Consider the following 21,444-nt stretch of genomic DNA (forward strand, 5'->3'; position numbering starts at 1 on the left):
GTTTTTCTGTCCTGGACCCAGCTGCAGTTACTCTACTGAGAGGAAGGGAAGGCACGTGTACTGCACAAGCCTAGCCGGGAAGTTAAAACCCACATGACAGTGGATTCAACCTCTTGTTTAGAACGATTTTAAGAAACTCATGGGTTAAAATAAAATCCACTCTTGCACTGAGAGAACGGTATTTATTTTTACTTTTGCAAAGGAAAGAGAGGAATGACAGGGTCTCACTAGGTACCCCTACCTGGCCTGGAACTCCCTATGTAGGTCAGGCTGGCCTTGACCTCAGGTCTGCCTGCTTCTCTCTTCTTAGTACTGGGATTAAAGGTGTACATCACAATTCTTGCACCAAAATTCATATATATGAATGAATATATATATATATATATATATATATATATATATATATATTTCTTAAAAGGATGCACACTAAAGGAACGCAGAGAGGAGAAGGGGCCTGCTGACGCTCAGGTTTCCTTCATGACTAGTGTCTTAGGATGCCTCCTCTTAAGCATATCCACAAGCAAAAGTGGGGGCTGCTGCGTCTACTATATTGCCTTTATTTTTTTTTCTGTCTCATTAAAAAAAAATCCACCAAAACTCAAAGTCTTTGAGAATTTCATCAATATTTATAGGTCGGTGTATTTTACTGTTCTGTAACTTAACATATGGTTGAATGTTACCATTTGTGGTACCCAGTTCGATGAGACCTGACGATTGTACATACTGTTTCTGTGATGTCGCTGCTGTGTGCAGTGCATGGCAGCGTCCACCACTCTCCAAATTCCCTGGTTCCCTCCTTCAGTAGTTCATTGTCCCCAGCCGTGCAGCTATCAGATCTTTATTTTAATGAAGCACTCTTCCGTGTCTAGAATTTCATTAGGAAAGAAATCATATGGTGTGAATTGTTCTTGCTTAGTGCCATGGCTTTGATACTTATTCAAAGAGCCAGCTTGTTTCTCTCTCTCATGTGTGTGAGTTCCTGTGTACGACTGCACATGTGTATGAGGGCGTACAAGCAGATGCGGAGGTCAGAGGGCAGCCTTGGATATATGTTCACCATTACCCTTCTGAGTCGGAGTCTTTCAATAGTCTGGAACTTCTCAAGTAGGTAGGCTGGGTGGCCAGTGAGTTCCAGGGATCCACCTCTCTCTGCCAGCTTAGCCTTGGAATTACAAGAGCTTTCTATGGGTGCTGGGTTTTTTTTTTTTTATTAAAACATGGGTCCTGGGAATCAAACTCAGTTTCTTGTTTTTGTACAGCAAATGCTCTACTGAGCCATCTCCCCAAACTCTACTTTTTTTTAATTAAATAGCATTTCATTGTAAGGAAAGACAATATTAGAAATTCATCCATTAACTGAAAGACACTTGGGTCATTTCTCACTTTTGGTTGTTGAAAATAAAAATTTCAGGTGCACACATGTACAAGTTTTTATATAAACATGTTTTCACTTTTTTTTTGAAAAGTACCCAGGAACCATACTTTTGGGGAAATGGCAATTGAATTTTTAAACATGTAAGAAAATACCAAATTGTTGCAAAATGGCAGTATCAGTTTGTATTCCTACTAGCCACGTCTGAGAGCTCCAGTTGCTCCATGCCCTTGCTAACTCTTGGCAGTCTTTTTACTTTCAACCATTTTATATACATTTATATTTAGATATATTATATATACATATATATATTTATTTATAGCCAATTGTGCTTTCAGTTTGGGGTTTTATTATAAAAAGCATTGGGAGCATTATACCTTGCATTTAGAGGATGTGAGATTTGACTTTGCCCTGTTCCCACTTCAGACTCTGTTTTTCCAGTTACTTTTTATGTATAACTGGCCTCTTAAAAACAAACTCTCCTAGTGGAGTTCCCAGAACAAACTCACAGCTGCAGAAGGGACATGCTGCCAAGGACGGGACAATAGAACAAACCCACCCAAAGAGCGATGGCTTTGTACTGAGTCGCTGTGATTCAGAGCGACTGATCACTCCATTGCTCATAACCATGCCATCTGGATGCATGAGTAGAGGTAGTGATTTCTTTGAGGTACCAGCAAGGGTTACCCTTCTTAGCTAGACACAGAGGTTCTCATTTGTTCATTCAATAAACAGTAATTGTACACTGCTTATGTATCTGTCTTGACTCTGGGTGCCAGGCATGCAGCACTGAATAGACAAAGGCTTTGCCTTTTACGGTACCTGGATGATGCTGAAGGATGAACAGTGCTTTAAAGATGAATCAAGGAGCTTTCCGGACCTGGCCGAGCAGGAGGCGCCATCATGGGTGTTGACATCCGCCACAACAAGGACCGAAAGGTTAGGCGCAAGGAGCCCAAGAGCCAGGACATATACCTGCGGCTGCTGGTCAAGCTGTACAGGTTTCTGGCCAGGCGAACCAACTCCACCTTCAATCAGGTTGTGCTGAAAAGGTTATTTATGAGTCGCACCAACCGACCACCTCTGTCCCTCTCCCGCATGATCCGAAAGATGAAGCTTCCTGGCCGAGAAAACAAGACGGCTGTGGTTGTGGGGACGGTCACAGATGATGTGAGGATTCTCGATGTGCCCAAACTGAAGGTGTGTGCACTGCGGGTGAGCAGCCGGGCCCGAAGTCGCATCCTCAAGGCTGGGGGTAAGATCCTCACCTTTGACCAGCTGGCCTTGGAGTCTCCCAAGGGCCGTGGCACTGTGCTCCTGTCTGGACCTCGGAAGGGCCGAGAAGTGTACCGGCATTTTGGCAAGGCCCCAGGAACCCCACACAGCCATACCAAACCCTATGTCCGCTCCAAGGGCCGGAAGTTTGAACGTGCCAGAGGCAGAAGGGCCAGCCGCGGCTACAAAAACTAACCCTGGATATTACTGTTATTAAAAAAAAGCTTTGGAAAAAAAACAAAAAAAGATGAATCAAGGAAGAATGGGCCTGCATAGTTAGAAAAGCTGCCTCTTCACTCACCAGGGGAGGAGTCTTTGAGGAGAGAATATCCCAGCACAAAGGACAGTGGCCTCCCTGTCAGTTCTCATCAGAGATTTTTTTTTTTGAGTTATTATCAATTACAATTCCATCACCAGCTAACCTGAGGAAGGGAAGCACATGGAGAGGACCTATGAATGGCAGGGAGTTGATGAGCTCTCCACCTCTCTCCCTCTACAAGCTCCCCTTCCCCACAGCTCAAAAGTCATATCTCAAAGAATAATGATCCCTTCTAGTTTGAACCACAGAAACATCTAGATTCTGCTGCCTTTAAACCTCTTCTACTGGTCTAGGACAAAGAGCTGCCAGGTCCAGGTTGTCACTAGGAGGCTTTTGGGTAATTGTCCATCTCCTTATGGTCTCTCTGCATGTGAAAGTGTCCTCTTTCCCCCATCTCCATAGGCAGAGATTTCTAAAATAGGTTGATGCCTAGGTAGCCGCGGTGGTCCCATCACTGCCTCTTTCTGTCTCCTGTGCTCTTCATCCCGACTGTTGCAAACTGTATTATCAGGCGATTTCCTGAATGAAACCTGCTCTTGTGTCTTTGGTTTCTACAGACTGCCTTTTTTTTTTTTTTTTTTTTTGCATCCCTTGGGGGATTCTATCTGGCCATTTTATTACTTGAGAAAGCTTTCCTAACTTCCTAAAATCCATTTGAAGATGCTCCCCAGCATTCCCCAAAACTTCTTGCATATCCCTTTGTTACAGCGTTCCTCACGAGATACCACAAATGCTCATGGCTCTTTTTAACCCATACATCATGATGAAAATTTCTTTTTGTGTCACTCTTTAAATAAATTGGTATTTGCTCTTCCTGGCCACTTTCTCGACCCAGAAAAATGATACAAATCAAGCGGTTCATATCTTTCCGTTCCCTTTAAGAACACCCATTAAACAGCCTAGGCCGTCAAAGGTGTGCATGTCTGAAATGCCACCGAGTATTGGAGAGGTGTCACTTTTTGGTGGAGCTGGCAGGGGCGCCCAGGCCAAACAGTGGAGCTGGACACAGGGTTGGTGACCAAAAGGAGAGTGCTGACTTCTTGCTGCACGTGATTAAAAATGCAGAGAGCATTGCTGAGCCGAAGGGCTTGGAGGCAGATTCTCTAGTCACTGAACAGATCCAGAGAACAAAGCACCCAAGATGTGCTTACGAACTCATGGCCCAATTAACCGGTACATGAGCTGCCCTTGCCACATTGAGATGATCTTCATTGAAAAGGAACAAGTTGCTCCAAGGCTAGTAGAGGAGAGTGCATAGAAGAAAAGGATCCCAGAAGAAACTGAAGAAACAAAAAGTTATGATACAGGAATAAACTATCATAAAATAAATGAAGATAAATGTTAAGAAAAGACTATTTTTACACTTCTTTATTTTGTGTGTCTGTTGTGGGGCAGGCCTGGGACATGGAATGTGTGGGAGTCAGAGGACAATTTTTGGGAGTTGGTTCCCTTCTTCCATGATCTGAGTCCCCAGGACCAAACTCAGGTTGTGAGGCTTCGTGACAGTCATCTTTACCCACTAAGCCATCTTACTGGTACCAGTATCTTTCTCCTAGGAGCTCTCAAAATCTGAATATGGGGTCTTTCCTGTGTGGAACCTGGGATGTCTAGGTACTTCAGTTCCACCATCCCCTGGTGCCTGCCACACACCAGGAATGGGCACAACCACTGGGCCAGCCTCTGCACCAAGGATGCTCTGGAGAGCCATTGAATGCTTGATATACACATGGAAAGGAGAGATGGAGAAGTAGAGAAGCTGTGTCAAGTGCTTTCCGAGGACAGATGCAACAGATGTTCTCAGGTGGAGCTGCTACAGAAGAGGGTGGAGATGGCAGCACAGGTTGAATCTATTATCTATGACATTGGTGGCATCTGCTAAGAAAACTGAGATTTGGGGCCAGGGAGGCGGCTCAACAGGTAAAGGTACTTGTCACCAAGCCTGATGACATGAATTCAATTCCAAGAATTCACATGGTAGATGGAGGGGATTGACTCTTGGATTGTCCTCTTACTTCCTGCACACACATGTACACACACATGCACAATAAATAAATTCAATACCTTTTCCCCCACAAGGAGTTTGAGCTGGGTGATGATGGCACGCGCCTTTGATCCCAGCACTCAGGAGGCAGAGGCAGGTGGACCTCTGTGAGTTTGAGGTCAGCCTGGTCTACAGCGTTAGTTGCAGGACAGCCAGGGCTATACGAACAAATCCTGTTTCAGGGGCAGGGGAAGAAAGATTAAAAAGAAGTTCAGTTTGCTGAAAGCCTACATGGGGAGGGAACGGGACCAACCTTCAACAAGTGACTTAACTTTTCCTTTCCTCTACTCCCTCATTCTCCATCTGTAACTGCAGAGAATAACCCGAGACTCAGAGGAAGGCTGTGGATTGTAGCCACTGACAGTTCAGTCTGGATGTCCCACCCATGACTGAGCTCCTCACGTTTGTTTCCAACCCTCCCTGTGTGCCTCTGTGGAGCCTGTCATGGCAGTGATGTAAGTCTGTCCCCAGCTTGTCTGCCTGTTACAAGGTAGGTGATCATACTTTTGTAGACATCTGAGCCTAACCCAGGGATAGAAGTGGAAGGGCAGAAGGCAGCTTAATTATAAGCTCCTCTCTTCTTTCCTTCTTCATGATGCTAGGATATAGAGCCCATCCATTGTAGAGGCGATGATGCTCATCCCAAGACTACCTGTAGCTTCTAGGATCCCATATTTAGCAAGTCAGTAAGTAAACATCTTCTTTATGGGCAGACAAACAACTTCTAGGTCAACAAATGTTGGCATAATAAGATGTTCCTCCAGACCCAGGACCCAAACAACAATGAGGAAAAGATGCAGGGGCCCCCAAACAACACACACCAGTGAGGGACTATATAAGGGAGGGCCTTGGAGAGATGTCACACTCAGGCAGCTACCTCCCAGCACTCACCAGAAGCAGAGGTACCTCCACCATGTCTGGCTGCTGCTGTTCTAGGAAATGCCCCTCCCTTCCAGCCGTCTCTCTCTGCTCTACTGAAGTGAGCTGTGGAGGACCCATCTGCCTACCCAGCTCCTGCCGGAGCCAGACGTGGCAGTTGGTGACTTGTGAGGACAGCTGTGGGTCATCTGGCTGTGGCTCACAGTGCTGCCAGCCCTCGTGTTCTCTGAGCAGTTGCTGCCAGCCGGTGTGCTGCGAGGCCACCATCTGTGAGCCTTCCTGTTCTGTGGGCAGTTGTGCTCAACCTGTGTGCTGCGAGGCCACCATCTGTGAGCCTTCTTGCTCTGTGGGCAGTTGCTGTCAACCTGTGTGCTGCGAAGCCGCCGTCTGTGAGCCTTCCTGCTCTATGAGCGCCTGTGCCCAACCTGTGTGCTGCGAGGCCACCATGTGCCAGCCTTCTTGCTCCGTGAGCAGCTGCCAGCCTGTGTGTTGTGAGACTACACCCTGCCAGCCAGTTCTCTGCTTGCCTGCATCCTGCCAGCCAGTGATCTGTGAGCCTAGCTGTTGCTCAGCTCTCTGTACCATGCCTGCTTCCTGTCAACCGATGATCTGTGAGCCCGTGGTTTGTGAATCTGCTTGCTGCCAGCCGGTGTGCCCGACGCCTAGCTGCTGTCCGTCTGTCTGCTCTGCAGCCAGTAGCTGCCAGCCAGTCTGCTGTGACTCCAGTCCCTGTGAGCCACCTTGCTCAGAGTCTAGTGTTTGTCAGCCAGCCACCTGTATGGCTCTAGTGTGTGAGCCTGTTTGTCTCCGTCCTGTCTGCTGTGTTCAGAGCCCTTGTGAGCCACCGTGTGGCTCTAGCAGCTGCCAAGACTCCTCATGTTGTGTCTCCAGTATTTGCCAACCTGTCTGCCCTGAGCCCAGTCCTTGCCTGCCTTCGGTGTGTGTGCCTAGCTCATGTCAACCTTCCTGCTACGTAGTCAAACGCTGCCGTTCTGTCAGCTGCGAGCCGGCTTCCTGCCCACCTACCTCCTGCCAACCTCTCTGCTGCCGACCGGGGTCCTCTGCATCTGCCATCTGCCAACCAGCTTGCCCCCCGCGAACTTACTACATACCCAGTTCCTGCAAGCCGCCTTGCAGTCCAGTTTCCTGTCGCCCCATCTGCCGCCCCATCTGTTCTGGACCCATCACCTTCAGGCAGCCATACGTGACCTCCATCACTTACCGCCCTGCCTGCTACCGCTCCTGCTATTCCATCCTGCGCCGCCCCACCTGCCTGACTTCTTACTCTTACCGCCCTGTCTGCTCCCGCCAGCCTTGCACCGATTCTGACAACTCTAAGCGTGAGTGCGATAAGTCGACTTCCAACCAAACCGACTGTGCTGACTCAACACCGTGCAAGACCGAAGTCACAGATGAGACTCCCTGCCAGCCCTCTGAGATTAAACCTGCCAGCCCGATCAACCGTGAGGCTGCAGCCCCCCAGTCTGCTGCCAACAAGCCTGCTGACCGCTGAGTTAGCCTCAGCTCACCAATTTCTGCAAAGCAACGGCCAAAAGTCATAGAGAAACCGGAAAAGCCATGTGCACAGCTCATTATGACTTAGCTAGAATTTTTCCTTTCTACACTGCCACCTACCACTCGCTTATGCTTCAGAGAACTTATCAGAAGTGCCAGCCTCCTAGTGGTTCCAATGAAGGCCTCCTGCACAGAGAAAAGAATGGTCTTGTCTTCTGTTGTTATTATACTGAGGAGAGCTGCTTTGACACGTCACTGGGCTCTTTCCAACTCAAGATGCTTTCTGTCCTCATGTGCTGTGTTCCTTGGGGGCATCTTCAGCAAGATATACTTAGTCATGCAATAAAAGGAGCTAAGTTGAAGTAACACATTGTTCTTTCTCTTTTTTTTTTAATGTGATAGTCTCATCAGAGTCATGCTGCATCTTGGAGAGACGCTCTCCCCAGCTTTTTTTCTGTCCATCCTTCCTGCCTTCTATCCCTCTTTTCCTTCCCTTCTTTCTATTCATTCATCCATGCCTCCATACATTCATCCTTCACCATCCATCTATTCATCTATTCCACCCTCCCTCCCTTCTTCAATAAATCTCCTTTCCCTTTCATTCACCCATCCCTTCATCCATCCATCCATCCATCCATCCATCCATCCATCCATCCATCCATCCATCTGTTCATTCATCTCACAGTCCATCTATTCTCTCCTTTCCTCCATTCATTGCTCCATCCATGAATTGTTTCTCCCATCTCTTTCTCTTCTTTCTTCTTTCCTCTCCCTTCTTTCCATAATTCCTCCTTCCCTTCCTTTTCTCCATCTCTTCAACCCCTTCCTCTTCCTTTCTACTCTTCCTCCCTTTAAAACTGCTATTGTTTTTTCTTTTCCTTCAACTCTTCCTTCTTTTTCCCATCCTTTCCTTCTTTATTTTCTCCTTCCCTTTCAAAGCATCTATTGTTTACTAGCTTCTTTCTTTAATTCTTTGCTTTCTCCACTCCCTTCTTTCTTTCTATTATCCCCTCCCTTTCTTCTTCTTCCTTCTTTACTTTCTATCCTTCCTTCCATTCTTCCCAATTTCTCTTCCTTAATTTCCCCTCTCTCCTCTTTCTCTTTAAAGTGTCCTTTGTTTTCTCCTTTCTTTCTAGTCTTCCTTCTTACCTTCTTTCTCTGTCATTCCCTTCCTTTTCTCTCTTCCTCCCCTTCTTCCCTTCCTTCATTTCTTCCTTGATGTGGGATGTCCTTCTGTATATGTTATGCTTTTATTGGTTAATGAATAAAGCTGTTTTGGTCAGTGACTTAGCAGAGTAAAGCCAGGGGAAATCAGGAGAGAGAGAAAGAGAGAGAGAGAGAGAGAGAGAGAGAGAGAGAGAGAGAGAGAGAAAGAGAGAGAGAATGTAAAGTCAAGAAGATTCTGTGAGCTGCTGAAGGAGAAAGATGCCAGACAGAATCTTAGGTAAGACAACCTCATGACAATACACAGATTAATAGAAATAGGTTAATTAAAGATATAAGAGCTAGCTAGGAAAATAGCCTGAACTATTGATCAAACAGTGTTGTAATTAATATAGTTTCTAGGTGATTATTCGGGTCTGGGCAGCCAGGAACAAAAGAGCAGTCTCCACTTACAAATGGTGTGCCAACATGGGGCAACTATATCCACATAAAAACTGAGAGAGTTTGGGAAGGAATTCTAGACACAAAAGAACAGAGTTAAGCACAGCTTCTAGGTAGGCACATTCTTTTCCAAATAGGCTCTGTTTGCTGGGGGCAAGCAGAGGTGCAGCTCCTTTAAGAGCCCACTTCCTGGTTTGTACTGGCAGCAGGGACTTTTCTGGCTATTTCAGGAGGTACTGTTATCGAGCATTTAAATGGGGTTTGTGAGCAGAGTGCTGCAAGTTGCTTAATGGTGACAAAGACCTATATCCTTGGAGCTGGGGTGGGGAGCATCGCTCACAGAGGCAGTGAACATACATCTGCCATGTTGGACAGGGCAAAGCCAACAGACGTGGCTGTGGAGCTGGTCCTAGCCACACCCACTTAGCTTTTATAAAAAAGATGCTCCTTGTCAGAAAATGATTATAGATACACAATAAAAACAGAATCAGACTATCCCATTCCTTCAAGTTCTCCTCAACCCTACCCTTCTCCTCTCCTCTTCCCCTTTCATCCTCTCTTCTCCCACCACCCATGCTGCCAATTTTGTCAGGCAATCTTGTCTTTCTAATTTCCAGGTGGATCTATAATATGTTTTTCTTTGGGTTCACCTTATTATGTAGCTTCTCTAGGATTATGAACTATAGGCTCAATGCCCTTTGTTTATACCTATTATCCATTTATGAGTGAGTACAAAAATCAGGTGTTTGAAGGTATGTGGATTAATATCTGGGTCTTCTATTTGGTTCCATTGGTCCTCCTGTCTGTTCTTATGCCAGTACCAGGTTGTATTCAGTACTGTAGCTCTGTAGTAGAGTTTGAAGTCAGTGATTGTGATGCTTCCAGAAGTTCTTTTATTGTACAGAATTATTTTGGCTATCCTGGGTTTTTTGCTTTTCCATATGAAGTTGAGTACTGTTCTTTTGAGGTCTGTGAAAAATTTTGCTGGAATTTTGATGGGCATTGCATTGAATCAGTAGATTGCTTTTGATAAGATTGTCAATTTTACTATGTTAATTCCACCCAAGAGCATGGGAGGTCTTTCCATTTTCTGGTGTCTTCTTCAATTTCTTCCTTCAAAGATTTAAAGTTCTTGTCATACAAGTCTTCCACTTGTTTGATTAGAGTTACTCTGAGTTATTTTATGCTATTTGTGGCTATTGTGAAGGGTGATGTTTTCCTGATTTCTTTCTCAACCCATTCATCATCTGTGTAAACAAGGACTACTGATTTTTTTGAGTTAATCTTGTATTCTGCTACATTACTGAAAGTGTTTATGAGTTGCAGAAGTTCTTTGGTAGAATTTTTGGAGTCTCTTATGTAAATTATCATATTGTCAGCAAATAGTGAGAGTTTGATTTCTTGTTTTCTGATTTGTATCCCCATGATCTCATTTTGTTGTCTTATTGCTCTAGCTAGGACCTAAAGAACTATATTGAATAGATTTGAAGAGAGTGGACAACCTTGTCTTGTTCCTGATTTTAGTGGGATCATTGTGAATTTCTCTCCATTTAGCTTGATGTTGACTGTTGGCTTGCTGTATATTGTCTTTATTAGGTATCTTTCTTGTGTTCCTGCTCTCTCCAAGACCTTTATAATGAAGGGATGTTGTATTTTACAGAAAGCTTTTTTCGGCATCTAATGAGATGATCATGTGGTTTTTTATTTTTCAGTTTGTTCATATGGTGGATTACATTGACAGATTTTCTCTGGGATGAAGCTGACTTGATCATGGTGGATGATGGTTCTGATTTGTTCTTAGATTCAATTTGCCAGTGTTTTATTGAGTATTTTTGCATCAATGTTCATGACTAAAATTGGTCTGTAATTCTCTTTTTTAGTAATGTCTTTATATGGTTTAGGTATCAGGGTAATTGCAGCCTCATAAAAAGAGTTTGACAATGCTCCTTCTGTTTCTATTGTGTGAAACAATTTGAGGAGTATTAGTATTAGTTCTTCTTTGAAAATATTTTAGACTTTTGAGCTGAAAGCATCTGGTTCTGGGATATCTTTTTGTTTGGGACACTTTTGATGACTGGTTTTCTTTCTTTAGCAGGTATGGTTCTGTTTAATTTGCTTATCTGGTCTTGATTTAATTTTGGTAAGTGATATTTATCCAAGAAGTTGTCCATTTTCTTTAATTTTTCCAATTTTGTGAGTACAGTTTTCAAAATATGACTTAATGATTTTCCTCCTTGTCTGTTGTTGTGTCCCCCTTTTCATTTCTGATTTTGTTAATTTGGATATTCTCTCTCTTCCTTTTCGTTAGTTTGGATAAAGGTTTGTCTATTTTGTTGGTTTTCTTGAAGAACCACCTCTTTGTGTCATTCATTCTTTGTATTGTTTTCTTTGTTTCCATTTGTTGATTTCAGTTCTCAATTTGATTATTTTTTGCCACCTAGTTCTCTTGGATGAGTTTGTTTCTTTTTGCTCTATTGTTTTTAAGTATTCTGTTAATTCACCAGTGTGGGATTTTCCCAGTTTCTTTATGTAGGCATTTAGTGCTATGAACTTTCCTCTTAACACTGCTTTCATTGTGCCCCATAAATTTGGGTGTGTTGTGTGATCATTTTCATTGAATTTTAGGAAGTCTTTAATTTCTCCCTTTATTTCTTTCTTGACCCATTGATGCTTCAGGTGAGCATTGTTTAATTTCATTGTGTTTTTGGGCTTTCTGTCATTAGAGTTGCTGTTAAATTCTAGTTTTAAGCCATGGTGATCTGATCAGATACATGGGGTTATTCCTTTTTTATTTTTGTATCTGTTGAGGTTTGTTTTGTTACTGAGTATGTGGCCAATTTTTGAGAAGGTTCCGTGAGGTGCTGAAAAGAAGGTATTTTTTTTTGTTTAGATGGAATATTCTATAGATGTCTTTTAAGTCCATTTGAGTCATAATATCTGTTAGTTCCCCTATTTCTCTGTTCATTTTTTGTCTGACTGACCTGTCCAGTGGTGAAAGTGGAATGTTGAAGTCTCCCACTATTAGTGTGTTCTGTTTAATGTATGCTTTAAGCTTTAGAAGTGTTTCTTTTACATATGAGGATATCCTTGTATTTGGGCCATAGATGTTCAGTATTGAGATTACTCTTGATGAATTTTTTTTCCTGTGACTAATATGAAATGTCCTTCTTTGTCTCTTTTGATTGATTTCAGTTTGAAGTCTATTTTGTTAGATATTAAGATAGCTACACCAGCTTGTTTCTTAGGCCTACTTGATTGAAAATTTTTTCCCCCAACCCTTTACTCTGAGGTGATGACTGTCTTTGAGGTTGAGGTATGTTTCTTGTATGTAGCAGAAGGATGAGTTCTGTTTTTATATCCAATCTGTTAGCCCATTTCTTTTTATAGGTGAGTTGAGTTTATTTACATTAAGGGATACTAATGACTATTGATTGCTATTTCTGGTTAATTTAGTTTTCATTGTTGGTGATGTTTATTTGTGTGTTTTTTCCCTTCTTTGGGATTTGCTGCTGTGATATCATGAATTGTCTGTGTTTTTGTTGATGTAACTACTTCCTTGGGTTGGAGTTTTCTTTCTAGTACTTTGTGTAGGGCTGGATTTGTTATTAGGTATTGGTTAAATCTGGCTTTTCTACGGAATATCTTGTTTTGTCCTTCTATGGTGATTGAAAGTTTTGCTGGGTACAATAGTCTGGGGTGGCATCTGCAGTCTCTTAACATCTGCATAACTTTTGACCAGGACTTTCTGGCTTTCATTGTCTCCATTTAGAAGTCAGGTGTAATTCTGACAGGTTTGCCATTATATGTTACTTAGCCTTTTTCCTTTGCAGCTCTTAATATTATTTCTTTATTCTGTATGTTTATTGTTCTGATTATTATTTGGCGAGAGGACTTTGGTTTTTGATCCAGTCTATTTTGTGTTCTGTATGTTTGTTGTATCTTCATAGGCATATCTTTTTTAGGTTGGGAATGTTTTCTTCTATGATTTTGTTAAATATATTTTCTGTGCTTTTGAGTTGAGTTTTTTCTCCTTCTATACCTATTATTCTTAGGTTTGGTCTTTTTATGGTGTCTTATATTTCTTGGATATTTTGTGTTAAACTTTTGTTGGATTTAATGCTTTCTTTGACTGATGAGCCTATATTTCCTTTATTGTATCTTCAGCACTTGAGATTCTCTCTTCCATCTCTTGTATTCTGCGTTTATGATTGTATTTGTGGTTCCTGATTATTTTCTCATAATTTCTGTTTCTATAATTCCCTTGGCTTGTATTTTCTTTATTGTCTCTATTTCAGTTTTCAAGTCTTGAATAGTTTCTTTCATATGTTTGATTGTTTTTCTTGGTTTTCTTTAAGGAATTTTTGATGTCTTCCATTTTTTTTGTTTTTTCTCTTTCATTTCTTTGAGGGAATTTCTCATTTTCTTTTTAAGAGCCTCAGTCATTCTCCTGAAATTATTTTTTAGGTCATTTTCTTCTGCTTCATCTATATTTGATTGTTCAAGTCTTGCTGTTGTAGGGTCACTAGATTTTACTAGTGTTGTGTTGCTCTTTGTGGTTTTGCATGTATTCTTACCTTGTCTACTCATCTTTTCCTTTAATTGGTGTAGCTGGTGCTGTCTGTGACTCTGGTGATTAATCTTCCAGGTGCCAGTGGATCCAAGGCTCAGATGGTTTCTCCTCGTGGTGCAGTCAGTGCCACAGTTCCAGTTACCCCATTAGTCATTCTGTGTTCCTAGAGATTGCTCAGTGCTCCTGGGGAGTTTGCTGTCTCAGGCCTGCTCTGGCCTAGGATGCCAGCTCAGACCAGTTTGGGTAAATGTCCCTAGTCTGGATCCGCTCCTGCTCTTGCAGAGGTCCCTGGCTTGGGGTTGGTCCTGCAAAGGTCTCTGGCTCTGATATACTCCCTCGGAGGTCCCAGATTTGGATGCTCCCAGACCCGCAGAGGACCTGCCTCAGGCCTACTCCCTCAGAGGTCCCAGACTCATGCCTGGACCCACAGAGGTCTCTGGTTCCTGCTTACTCCCTTAGAGGGCCCAGACTAATGCCAAGACATGCAAATATCCTGGTTCAGGTCTAGTTACTCTGAGGTCCCAGACTCATGCTTGGACCTGCTGGGGTCCTGGCTCAGGTCTACTCACTCAGAAGTCCCAGATTCATTCTCGGACCAACAGAGGTCTCTGGTTCTGGCCCACTTGCTCAACAGTTGCTCCCCTGTACCTGCTATTGTGGGGTCTGCTGCCCCAGGCTTGCTCTGGCCTTGGTCTCTTGCTCAGTTTCTGCTCCTGTGGAGTTCACTGCCTCATGCCTGCTCTTGTGGAGTTTGCTGCCTCAGCAGGGACACTTGTTATTTAAATGTCACTTCAACACTTTCATGCACACAGTCCCTTCAAAGCAGCTACATTGTTTGCACACAGAATGGAGGGTGGTCTCCTGTCCTTGAGGTCTAACTTGAACCATCATAGGCTTCTGAGGACAGACCAGGGCTTCTTAGCTTTGTCACTCTTTGCATTTGGGTGGGATAGTCATTTGTTGAGGAGTCTTGAATATCATTAAGCACGATTTCTGATCTTTACCAGTCAGGTGTTGCCAGCCAGCCCTAGAGAGTCATAGAATCAGCCATTGGAGAATTAGTAGATTAGATGATGTCAGAGGGAGAAAGTCAATAGCAAGACTTTTCTGCACATGGGTGGTAGAGTTACTGTCATAACAGGACATTAGGATTTAATTTCTCTCCTTCCAAAGTCAGAAGAGCAGGGTTTTCATTCTCTGTGCTAGGCACAAAACTTAAGTGTTTCATGTAAGTCACCATTAATCTTCAAGGTGAGATTTCTCCTTGCCCCGTTTCTCTTCTATGTGTATGATGAAACATCTGAAGGCTGAACAAGCCAAGTGCTAACGAAGAGACAAATAAAATGTGGTTTAATCAACACAATGAACTATTATATTTCAGTGAAAATAAATGGAAGATAGCTATATGCAATAACACTGATGGACCCTAGTAATGATGCTAATTGATTTAAATAATCCCTAGATGATCATATGTGTTTCTAAAGTATAAAACAATCTATCCATACACACACACACACACACACACACACACACACACACACACACACACACACACATACTTAAATTTAGGCTCAATTTCTGTTTTTTAAAAATTATAATTGATCACTATATGAGATGGAGAGAGAGACAGAAAGAGAGAGAGACAGAGATTGTACGTGGTGTACATGCATGTGTGTGTGCAGGTTTGAGTGTGCGCTACAGCCAGGAGAGGATTTCACTTGTCCCACTCCATTACTCTCTGACTTATTTTCTTAACACAGGGACTTTCACTGAAGCTGGGCTGGTGACCAACGAATACTAGCAGTTCTTCTGTCTCAGACTCTAACCAGGTCGGGGCACCCATAGCCATGCCTAACTTTTAATGTGGCATCTGAGCTCTGGTCCTTATGGTTGTGTAGCCAGCACTCTTAAACACTGAGTCTTCTCTCTAGCCCTCTCGTTGTATTTCTTGATGTAGTCATGAAATGACTTTGAATGGCATTGTAGATGTCTTCAGTGCCTCAATCACATTAAGTTGATTGAAAATAAAAATTTCTCAATTGGGGTAATTTTTTTAAAGGAAAGGAAAGAAAAGCAGAATCACTTAGAGGAAAAATAAATAAAAGCTCCATTTTTCTACCAGTGTAACTGGTGTGTTTCTGTACAGAATTTCATTTTCAAATTAAAATTCTTGTTATTTTTCCAATATTTTTATATTTTCTAGTTGGGTTGACTTATTTGGTGAGACTAAATGCATTTCTCTTGGGAGAATGAAGAAATTTGGGGTAAACACATTCTAGAATAAAACATATTCCTCAGTTTCCCGAGTATGAGAATTATAGGGCTGCACGATGCCTGCAGTTTTAAAGATGACAATGTGAGAAATGTGCAAAGAAAGGTGCCAGGAACTGTCCATGCTGCTTTGGGGAAAGGTAGTGATGGAGAAACCATCCATGCTGTGACTGGAAAGCCAGTGATGGATGAGTAGTCCACCGGAAAGACAGTAATGGAGGAGTGGTCCATGGCACCATGGAAAGACAACGATTCAGGAGCCCTCCATGATGTGACTGGAAAGACAGTGATGGAGAAGGGCTCTTAAATGACAAGGGTAAATGTCTTCCAGGCATGACTCTCATTAGGGGTTTCTCTTCTTTTAAAGAGGGGTAAAGAGGGAATCAATAAGACATGATTTCACAGCTGCTCCTTTGCCAAGCCCTCTCCAGAATCTTCAGCCATTCCAACCGCTTCTGATGCAGCTGAGCTAACCTAAGAGCCATCAAGGGAGTTAACGATGTCTCGACACTTTGAAGATGTGGGTAATGAGTGAACCTGTTCCACAGATTAAGCTGCAAAGCCAGAAGTCAAGACTAGTCCTGCCTGTCATCCAACACCATCATCTTTGCATTCCATCGCCTGCCGCCAGCAGGAACCAGGCCAGGGCGTGCACTTTTGTGGGATGCTGGAATCAGTTGGTGGTGCAGTACCCAGTTGAGTCTAGAGGAAAAAAGAGACAGGTCTAGAGAGAGCACCACAAATTCTTCTTGGAAGAGATTGCTTGACCTTTAAAAGGCTTTATGGAGATGACCTGGTATTTCTGTTGCTGACCTCCGTTTTATGAGTTGATACTCCTTCATGAAATAGTTGAAGGTTTATTTTTCTTCCCCAGAAGTTTTTAAGAAGTGTCTCATACCCTGGTTCAGACTGACATGGAACTCACCATGCAATCCACACTGGGCCTGAACTCACAGCAATCCTTCTGCTTCAGCTTCCCAAACATCAGAATTAGAGGGGTGGTCTGCCATGCTTGACTAAATGTTTATATTTTAAATTTCCAAATGAAAAGATTACTTCGGCTGTATAACAAATAGAGAAAAGCATTCTACTCATTTGGGTCAGTCAGCATCACACTGCAACGGGGAGATGGCCCCATCCCAGGACCTAGACATGCTGCTTTTGGGCCAGTCCTGATGCATGAATGCTGCTGCCCAGCCCCCATAGTATGAGTCCTCTTCTCTGCATCTCCCAGGGAGATCCAATTGAGCAGAGATTTTTTTTGGAATGGCCACTCTGGATTTGAATTTTGCTTTAATCATAATTTTAACTCTGAGGTTTTTTTTTTTTTTTTGCTGCTTTTAAAATGGAGATGCCAAGTCTACTTACTAGCCAAGGATAAACGAAAATATGCCACCAAGGGGTCGATTGTATATGGTAAGTGTGCAGTAAATGGATGCTATTACAGCTCTTAATTGTTGGCAGCAATTTGAAAGTTAAGATTCTAAAGAGGGGGGGGCACAGTGAAATATTCTTGGGGTCTACTGACTCATTTTCTGTTCTCCATCTTTGCTATCACATCTCTCCCTCAGTATCGCCATCAGTGCTTCCCATGGTCCTAATGGCACAGGACCGCATCCTGGAGGAAGAGCTGCTTTAGCTTGGAGGAAGCCTGCTGATGAGAGGGTAGTGAGGAAAAGCAGGCTTTGGTGAGGCTGGGGAACAACCTTTAAAAGAGACAGCTCATTCCACGGTGGCATCTGTGCATTCAACTTCGGCAAAGAAAACTCCCAGTTCAGCAGGCATGTTTTCTGTTTTTAAGTGGGGCATCTTCCCCATCTCCTGCAGCACAATCTGATGTTTATATGCAAATGAATAAGAATAATAACAGGGAAAGATGCTGTGGGCAGTGCCAACACCCCAGGGAAGGACTATAAAATCCCCTTGGAATAAGATGCTTTTACAAACTCAGACTGAGCGTGCAGCTTCCCAGACAGGCTCGCAGCAACACCATGACAGACAGCCACTCTCCCGGAAATCCCAAGACTGTCCCATCTGTGCCCACCATCTCCACATGCTCCATTGCTGGCAGCATTAGAAATGCTATCCGCCTGCCCAGTTCCTGCCAGAGTAGGACGTGGCAACTGGTTACACATCAAGAAAACTGCGAACTACCCAACAGTGCCCCAGTTACCTTTGCACCTGTTTCTTGTCCATCTATCTGCTTTCCAGAGACTTCCTGTGTGGGTTTTGTTTGCCAACCCATAGGTTCAGACACGGCCTGCTGTGCACCTGACACCGGTGGGACTTCTCTTCCAGCTGCCCCATGCCAGCCCTCCTGTTTGGAACCTGCTGGATGTCACATGTCGTGCGGCGATAACAGCCCCTGTCAGCAGAGCTCTGGCCAGCGACCTGCCTGTCCATCAGGGTCATGCCAGTCAGCATGTGACACATCAGCCCACTGTGATGATGGATCCTGCCAGCCATCCTGCTCGGAAGCAACTCCCTGTGCTGAAACTCCGTGCCTACCAGCTAGCTGTGAGGCTGGTTCATGCCAACCAACCTGCTGCCAAGGAGGAGCGCATCACCCCGTCAAAGGTGAAGGTCGACTCTGCAAGTCAGTTTATTACCAACCTATCTGCTATATTCTTGAATCCTGCCAGTCAGCTCCTTGCGTGCCTCTCTCCTGCCAGCCATTAACTTGCATGCTCAGTTCTTGCGGTCAAACTTGTTGTGTGCCCTCCTCTTGCCAGCCACTTCCCTGTTCACCAGCACCTTCAATCTCCTTCATCTGTCAGCCAGTGGTTACCTGCCAGTCCCCCTGCTGTGTCAAGAGCAACAGTAAATCAGCTTCATGTGCTGGCCGGTCGTTTTGTGGTAGACCCACTTCCCATCAGAGTGGCTGCCCGTCTCCTTCTTCCCTGCCCCCTTGCTGTGTGACTGGTTTAGGCAAACCTTCCGGCAGTGGCCCCGGTTGCTGTCCACCAGCTTCTCCAAATGTGTGCCAAGGGGGCACCAGCGTGTCCACTTCCTGACAACCTAGCTGAGACTCCAGCCTCCTTGGGGCCCATCTTCCTGTTGGGACACTCTCAGCTCTTCTGAGGATTGCTGCAGTCCACAAGTGTGGAGCCACCCTGTGGGTGCCTGCCTCCAGCCCTGCTCGGATGCTGCTGCCTGATCTCTGACTTTACTGAAGTTCAGACCCACATTCTCCCCAAGTGCTGAGGAGAGGACTTTCCAGTTCTGAGATCTTCTTACCCCAGGATGACGTGTCAGCAGACATGGTCTGCTCTACAGCATACATTTCCTGATGTCAGTTCATTTCACATCAGCAAAGCCTTCTCCCCGATTCTCCTTTCCTTTGCTTTTGCCTGGTCTTTCTGGAGATGCTTTTGCTACCAACTGCTAATAAATGTGAATGGTTAAGTATAATGATTAAGACTTATAGTCTGCTTTCATTCTTTTCCACACTGTATTCCTACCAGGATTTCATTCAGGTCACATTTGAATACACTGACCCTGAGCCCTCTGGTTAGTGAGTCTTCATTGATCTACATGGGTAGCAAGTGTCTGGAAGTATAGATGCTCAAGCCGGGAGGAAGGATAAGTAATTATCTGATTTCTAACCACTTCACCACCAAGAAGTCTTTGGAACTGAGTGGCCTCAGTTTCCCCATAATGAGTGGAATTGAAAAAGCAAAGACAGAGATAATTCCGGAAAGCTATAGGTTAGGTTAGCATAAACCTAGGGGATGAGTATGGAGCCTCATGCCTGGCACCCCACAGGCTAAGAGGATAGTGAGTTTCAGGCTGCCCAGGGTACATACAAGATCCTGTCACAAAAATAACTGAAGCAACTGAGGATGCAGCTGAGTTGATAGGGTGCTTGCCTGGCATGCATGAAGCCCTGGGTAAGATCCAGGGCACCTCATAAACTAGGCATGGTGGTGCATACTTCCAGTCCCAGCATCTGTGAGGAGAAATGGTAGTTCACTGTCATCTTCACATACACAACAAATTCCAGATCACCTTGGGGTACAGCAAACCAAACTAGATTAACCCCAGCCACATATAAATAAGTAAATAAATCTGAGATATTGGTCATGGAGGACAGTTTAGGGCTAATTCACTTAATAGTAGGTGTGCTTGCTTGTTTTTGTCTGAGACAAGGTGCAGTAGTTTGAAAACAAATGGCCTCCAAAGGGAGAGACACTATTAAGAGGTGTGACCTGGTTGGAAGAAGTACATCACTCTGGAGGTGGGCTTTGAGGTCTCATATATGCTCAAGCCACACCCAGTGAGACAGATCACTTCCTGTTGCCTGCAAGATGTAGAACTTTCGGCTCCTTCTCCAACACTATGTCTGCCTGCGTGATGCCTTGATTCCTGCCATGACGATAATGGATTAAACTTCTAAGCTGCAAGAGAGCCACTCCAATTAAATGTTTCCCTTTATAAGAGTTGCTGTGGCCATGGTGTATTTTTACAGTAATAGAAACCTTAACTAAGACACAGGATTTCTCTGTGTAGCCCTGGCTGTCCTGGAACTTGCTCTAAAGACCAGGCTGGACTGGAACACAGAGATCTGCCTGCCTCTGACTCCTGAGTGATGAGATTAAAAGCATGCACCACTACTGTTTGGCTGAGTCTTTTTACAATCAATTTATTTAATGGCCTGTCATAAGCTGCACCACGTTGGACTGCCATATGTTGTGAGCCACATTTTTGGGGTAACTTCTGCCATGGTCCTAGCCATGGTGGGTTCATACATTCCAGAGTAGGGACGTGAGAATTAGAAGTGTTAGGTAGGAGGAATAATGATAAGAAAAAAAATCACTGCCTGCTACATACTGAGTTCTGAGTACACCCGTGTTTGATTTTCCATACATTTTTATGTACCAATAAAAAAGGAGGTGAAGCAAAAGACTGCTTTAACATGGCACAATGGACAACTAGAACAGCTACTTGCTTCAATATTTTGAGACATCAAGACAGTAATTCATGAGAAAAGCATTCTGTTGTTTAGGCAGTGAAACCACCCTGGGCCAAGTATCCTGGAGGCGGCCACTGCTGTAGATCAAACCTCCTATTTCCAAAGAAGGAGAAGAAGTATGCTTGAATTCTCTGACCTTTGGTCAGGGTGGAGTGGATCTACCTCTATGGGCCATCTTAACATCCAAACTACCAAGTAACTACACCCTAAGCCAGGGTGTGTAGCTTCAGTTGTTGTCAACAGCTTTGAACAAGCTCAAACTCTCTGACTTCAGGCAAGGCAGGATAGGCTCACATTTTTGGGCCTCCACAATGGCCAGTTTAAAAAAAAAACTAAAAAAAATATTAAGTATGTTTCTTAACTGGGGCAATATTGCTGACAAACATACACCAACTAAACAGAGACCTGTGTAGAAATGACACACTGTCTGTGCAGACAAATTTTAATTGCTCCCTGTTTATTGGTGGAATAGGTTCATTCAGAAAGTTTATATATCAGAAAGCTTTGAGTTTGAGAAGGTATCGAATTTTATCTCTGTTTTCCAGCAGTTAAAAGCTTAGGTATTCAATAGCTCTCTCTTTCTCTTTCTTTCTCTCTCTCACCATGGCATTGAACGGAGTTCAGA

The 21,444-nt window shown here is 43.9% G+C and overlaps 3 protein-coding genes across 3 annotated transcripts; all 3 read left to right on the forward strand.

Moving 5' to 3' along the window:
* The first annotated feature begins 2,246 nt into the window (after window positions 1–2,246).
* Window positions 2,247–2,893, forward strand: LOC125410950 (large ribosomal subunit protein eL18). The gene has a single exon (XM_048450726.2). The coding sequence runs from the start codon at window positions 2,276–2,278 to the stop codon at window positions 2,840–2,842; it is 567 nt and encodes a 188-aa protein (XP_048306683.1). The 5' UTR covers window positions 2,247–2,275; the 3' UTR covers window positions 2,843–2,893.
* Window positions 2,894–5,894: 3,001 nt separating this feature from the next.
* Window positions 5,895–7,736, forward strand: Krtap16-1 (keratin associated protein 16-1). The gene has a single exon (XM_048450583.3). The coding sequence runs from the start codon at window positions 5,921–5,923 to the stop codon at window positions 7,397–7,399; it is 1,479 nt and encodes a 492-aa protein (XP_048306540.3). The 5' UTR covers window positions 5,895–5,920; the 3' UTR covers window positions 7,400–7,736.
* Window positions 7,737–17,838: 10,102 nt separating this feature from the next.
* Window positions 17,839–19,261, forward strand: Krtap29-1 (keratin associated like protein 29-1). The gene has a single exon (XM_048450928.3). The coding sequence runs from the start codon at window positions 17,839–17,841 to the stop codon at window positions 18,859–18,861; it is 1,023 nt and encodes a 340-aa protein (XP_048306885.2). The 3' UTR covers window positions 18,862–19,261.
* Window positions 19,262–21,444: the final 2,183 nt, after the last annotated feature.

Source organism: Myodes glareolus, chromosome 9 (genome assembly GCF_982192425.1).
Source record: "Myodes glareolus chromosome 9, mMyoGla1.1, whole genome shotgun sequence".
NCBI lineage: Eukaryota > Metazoa > Chordata > Mammalia > Rodentia > Cricetidae > Myodes > Myodes glareolus.

What these genes read in the sequence shown, in the direction of transcription:
- Krtap16-1 (XM_048450583.3), top strand. Translation starts at nt 5,921, where the DNA reads ATGTCTGGCTGCTGCTGTTCTAGGAAATGCCCCTCCCTTCCAGCCGTC.
- LOC125410950 (XM_048450726.2), top strand. Translation starts at nt 2,276, where the DNA reads ATGGGTGTTGACATCCGCCACAACAAGGACCGAAAGGTTAGGCGCAAG.
- Krtap29-1 (XM_048450928.3), top strand. Translation starts at nt 17,839, where the DNA reads ATGACAGACAGCCACTCTCCCGGAAATCCCAAGACTGTCCCATCTGTG.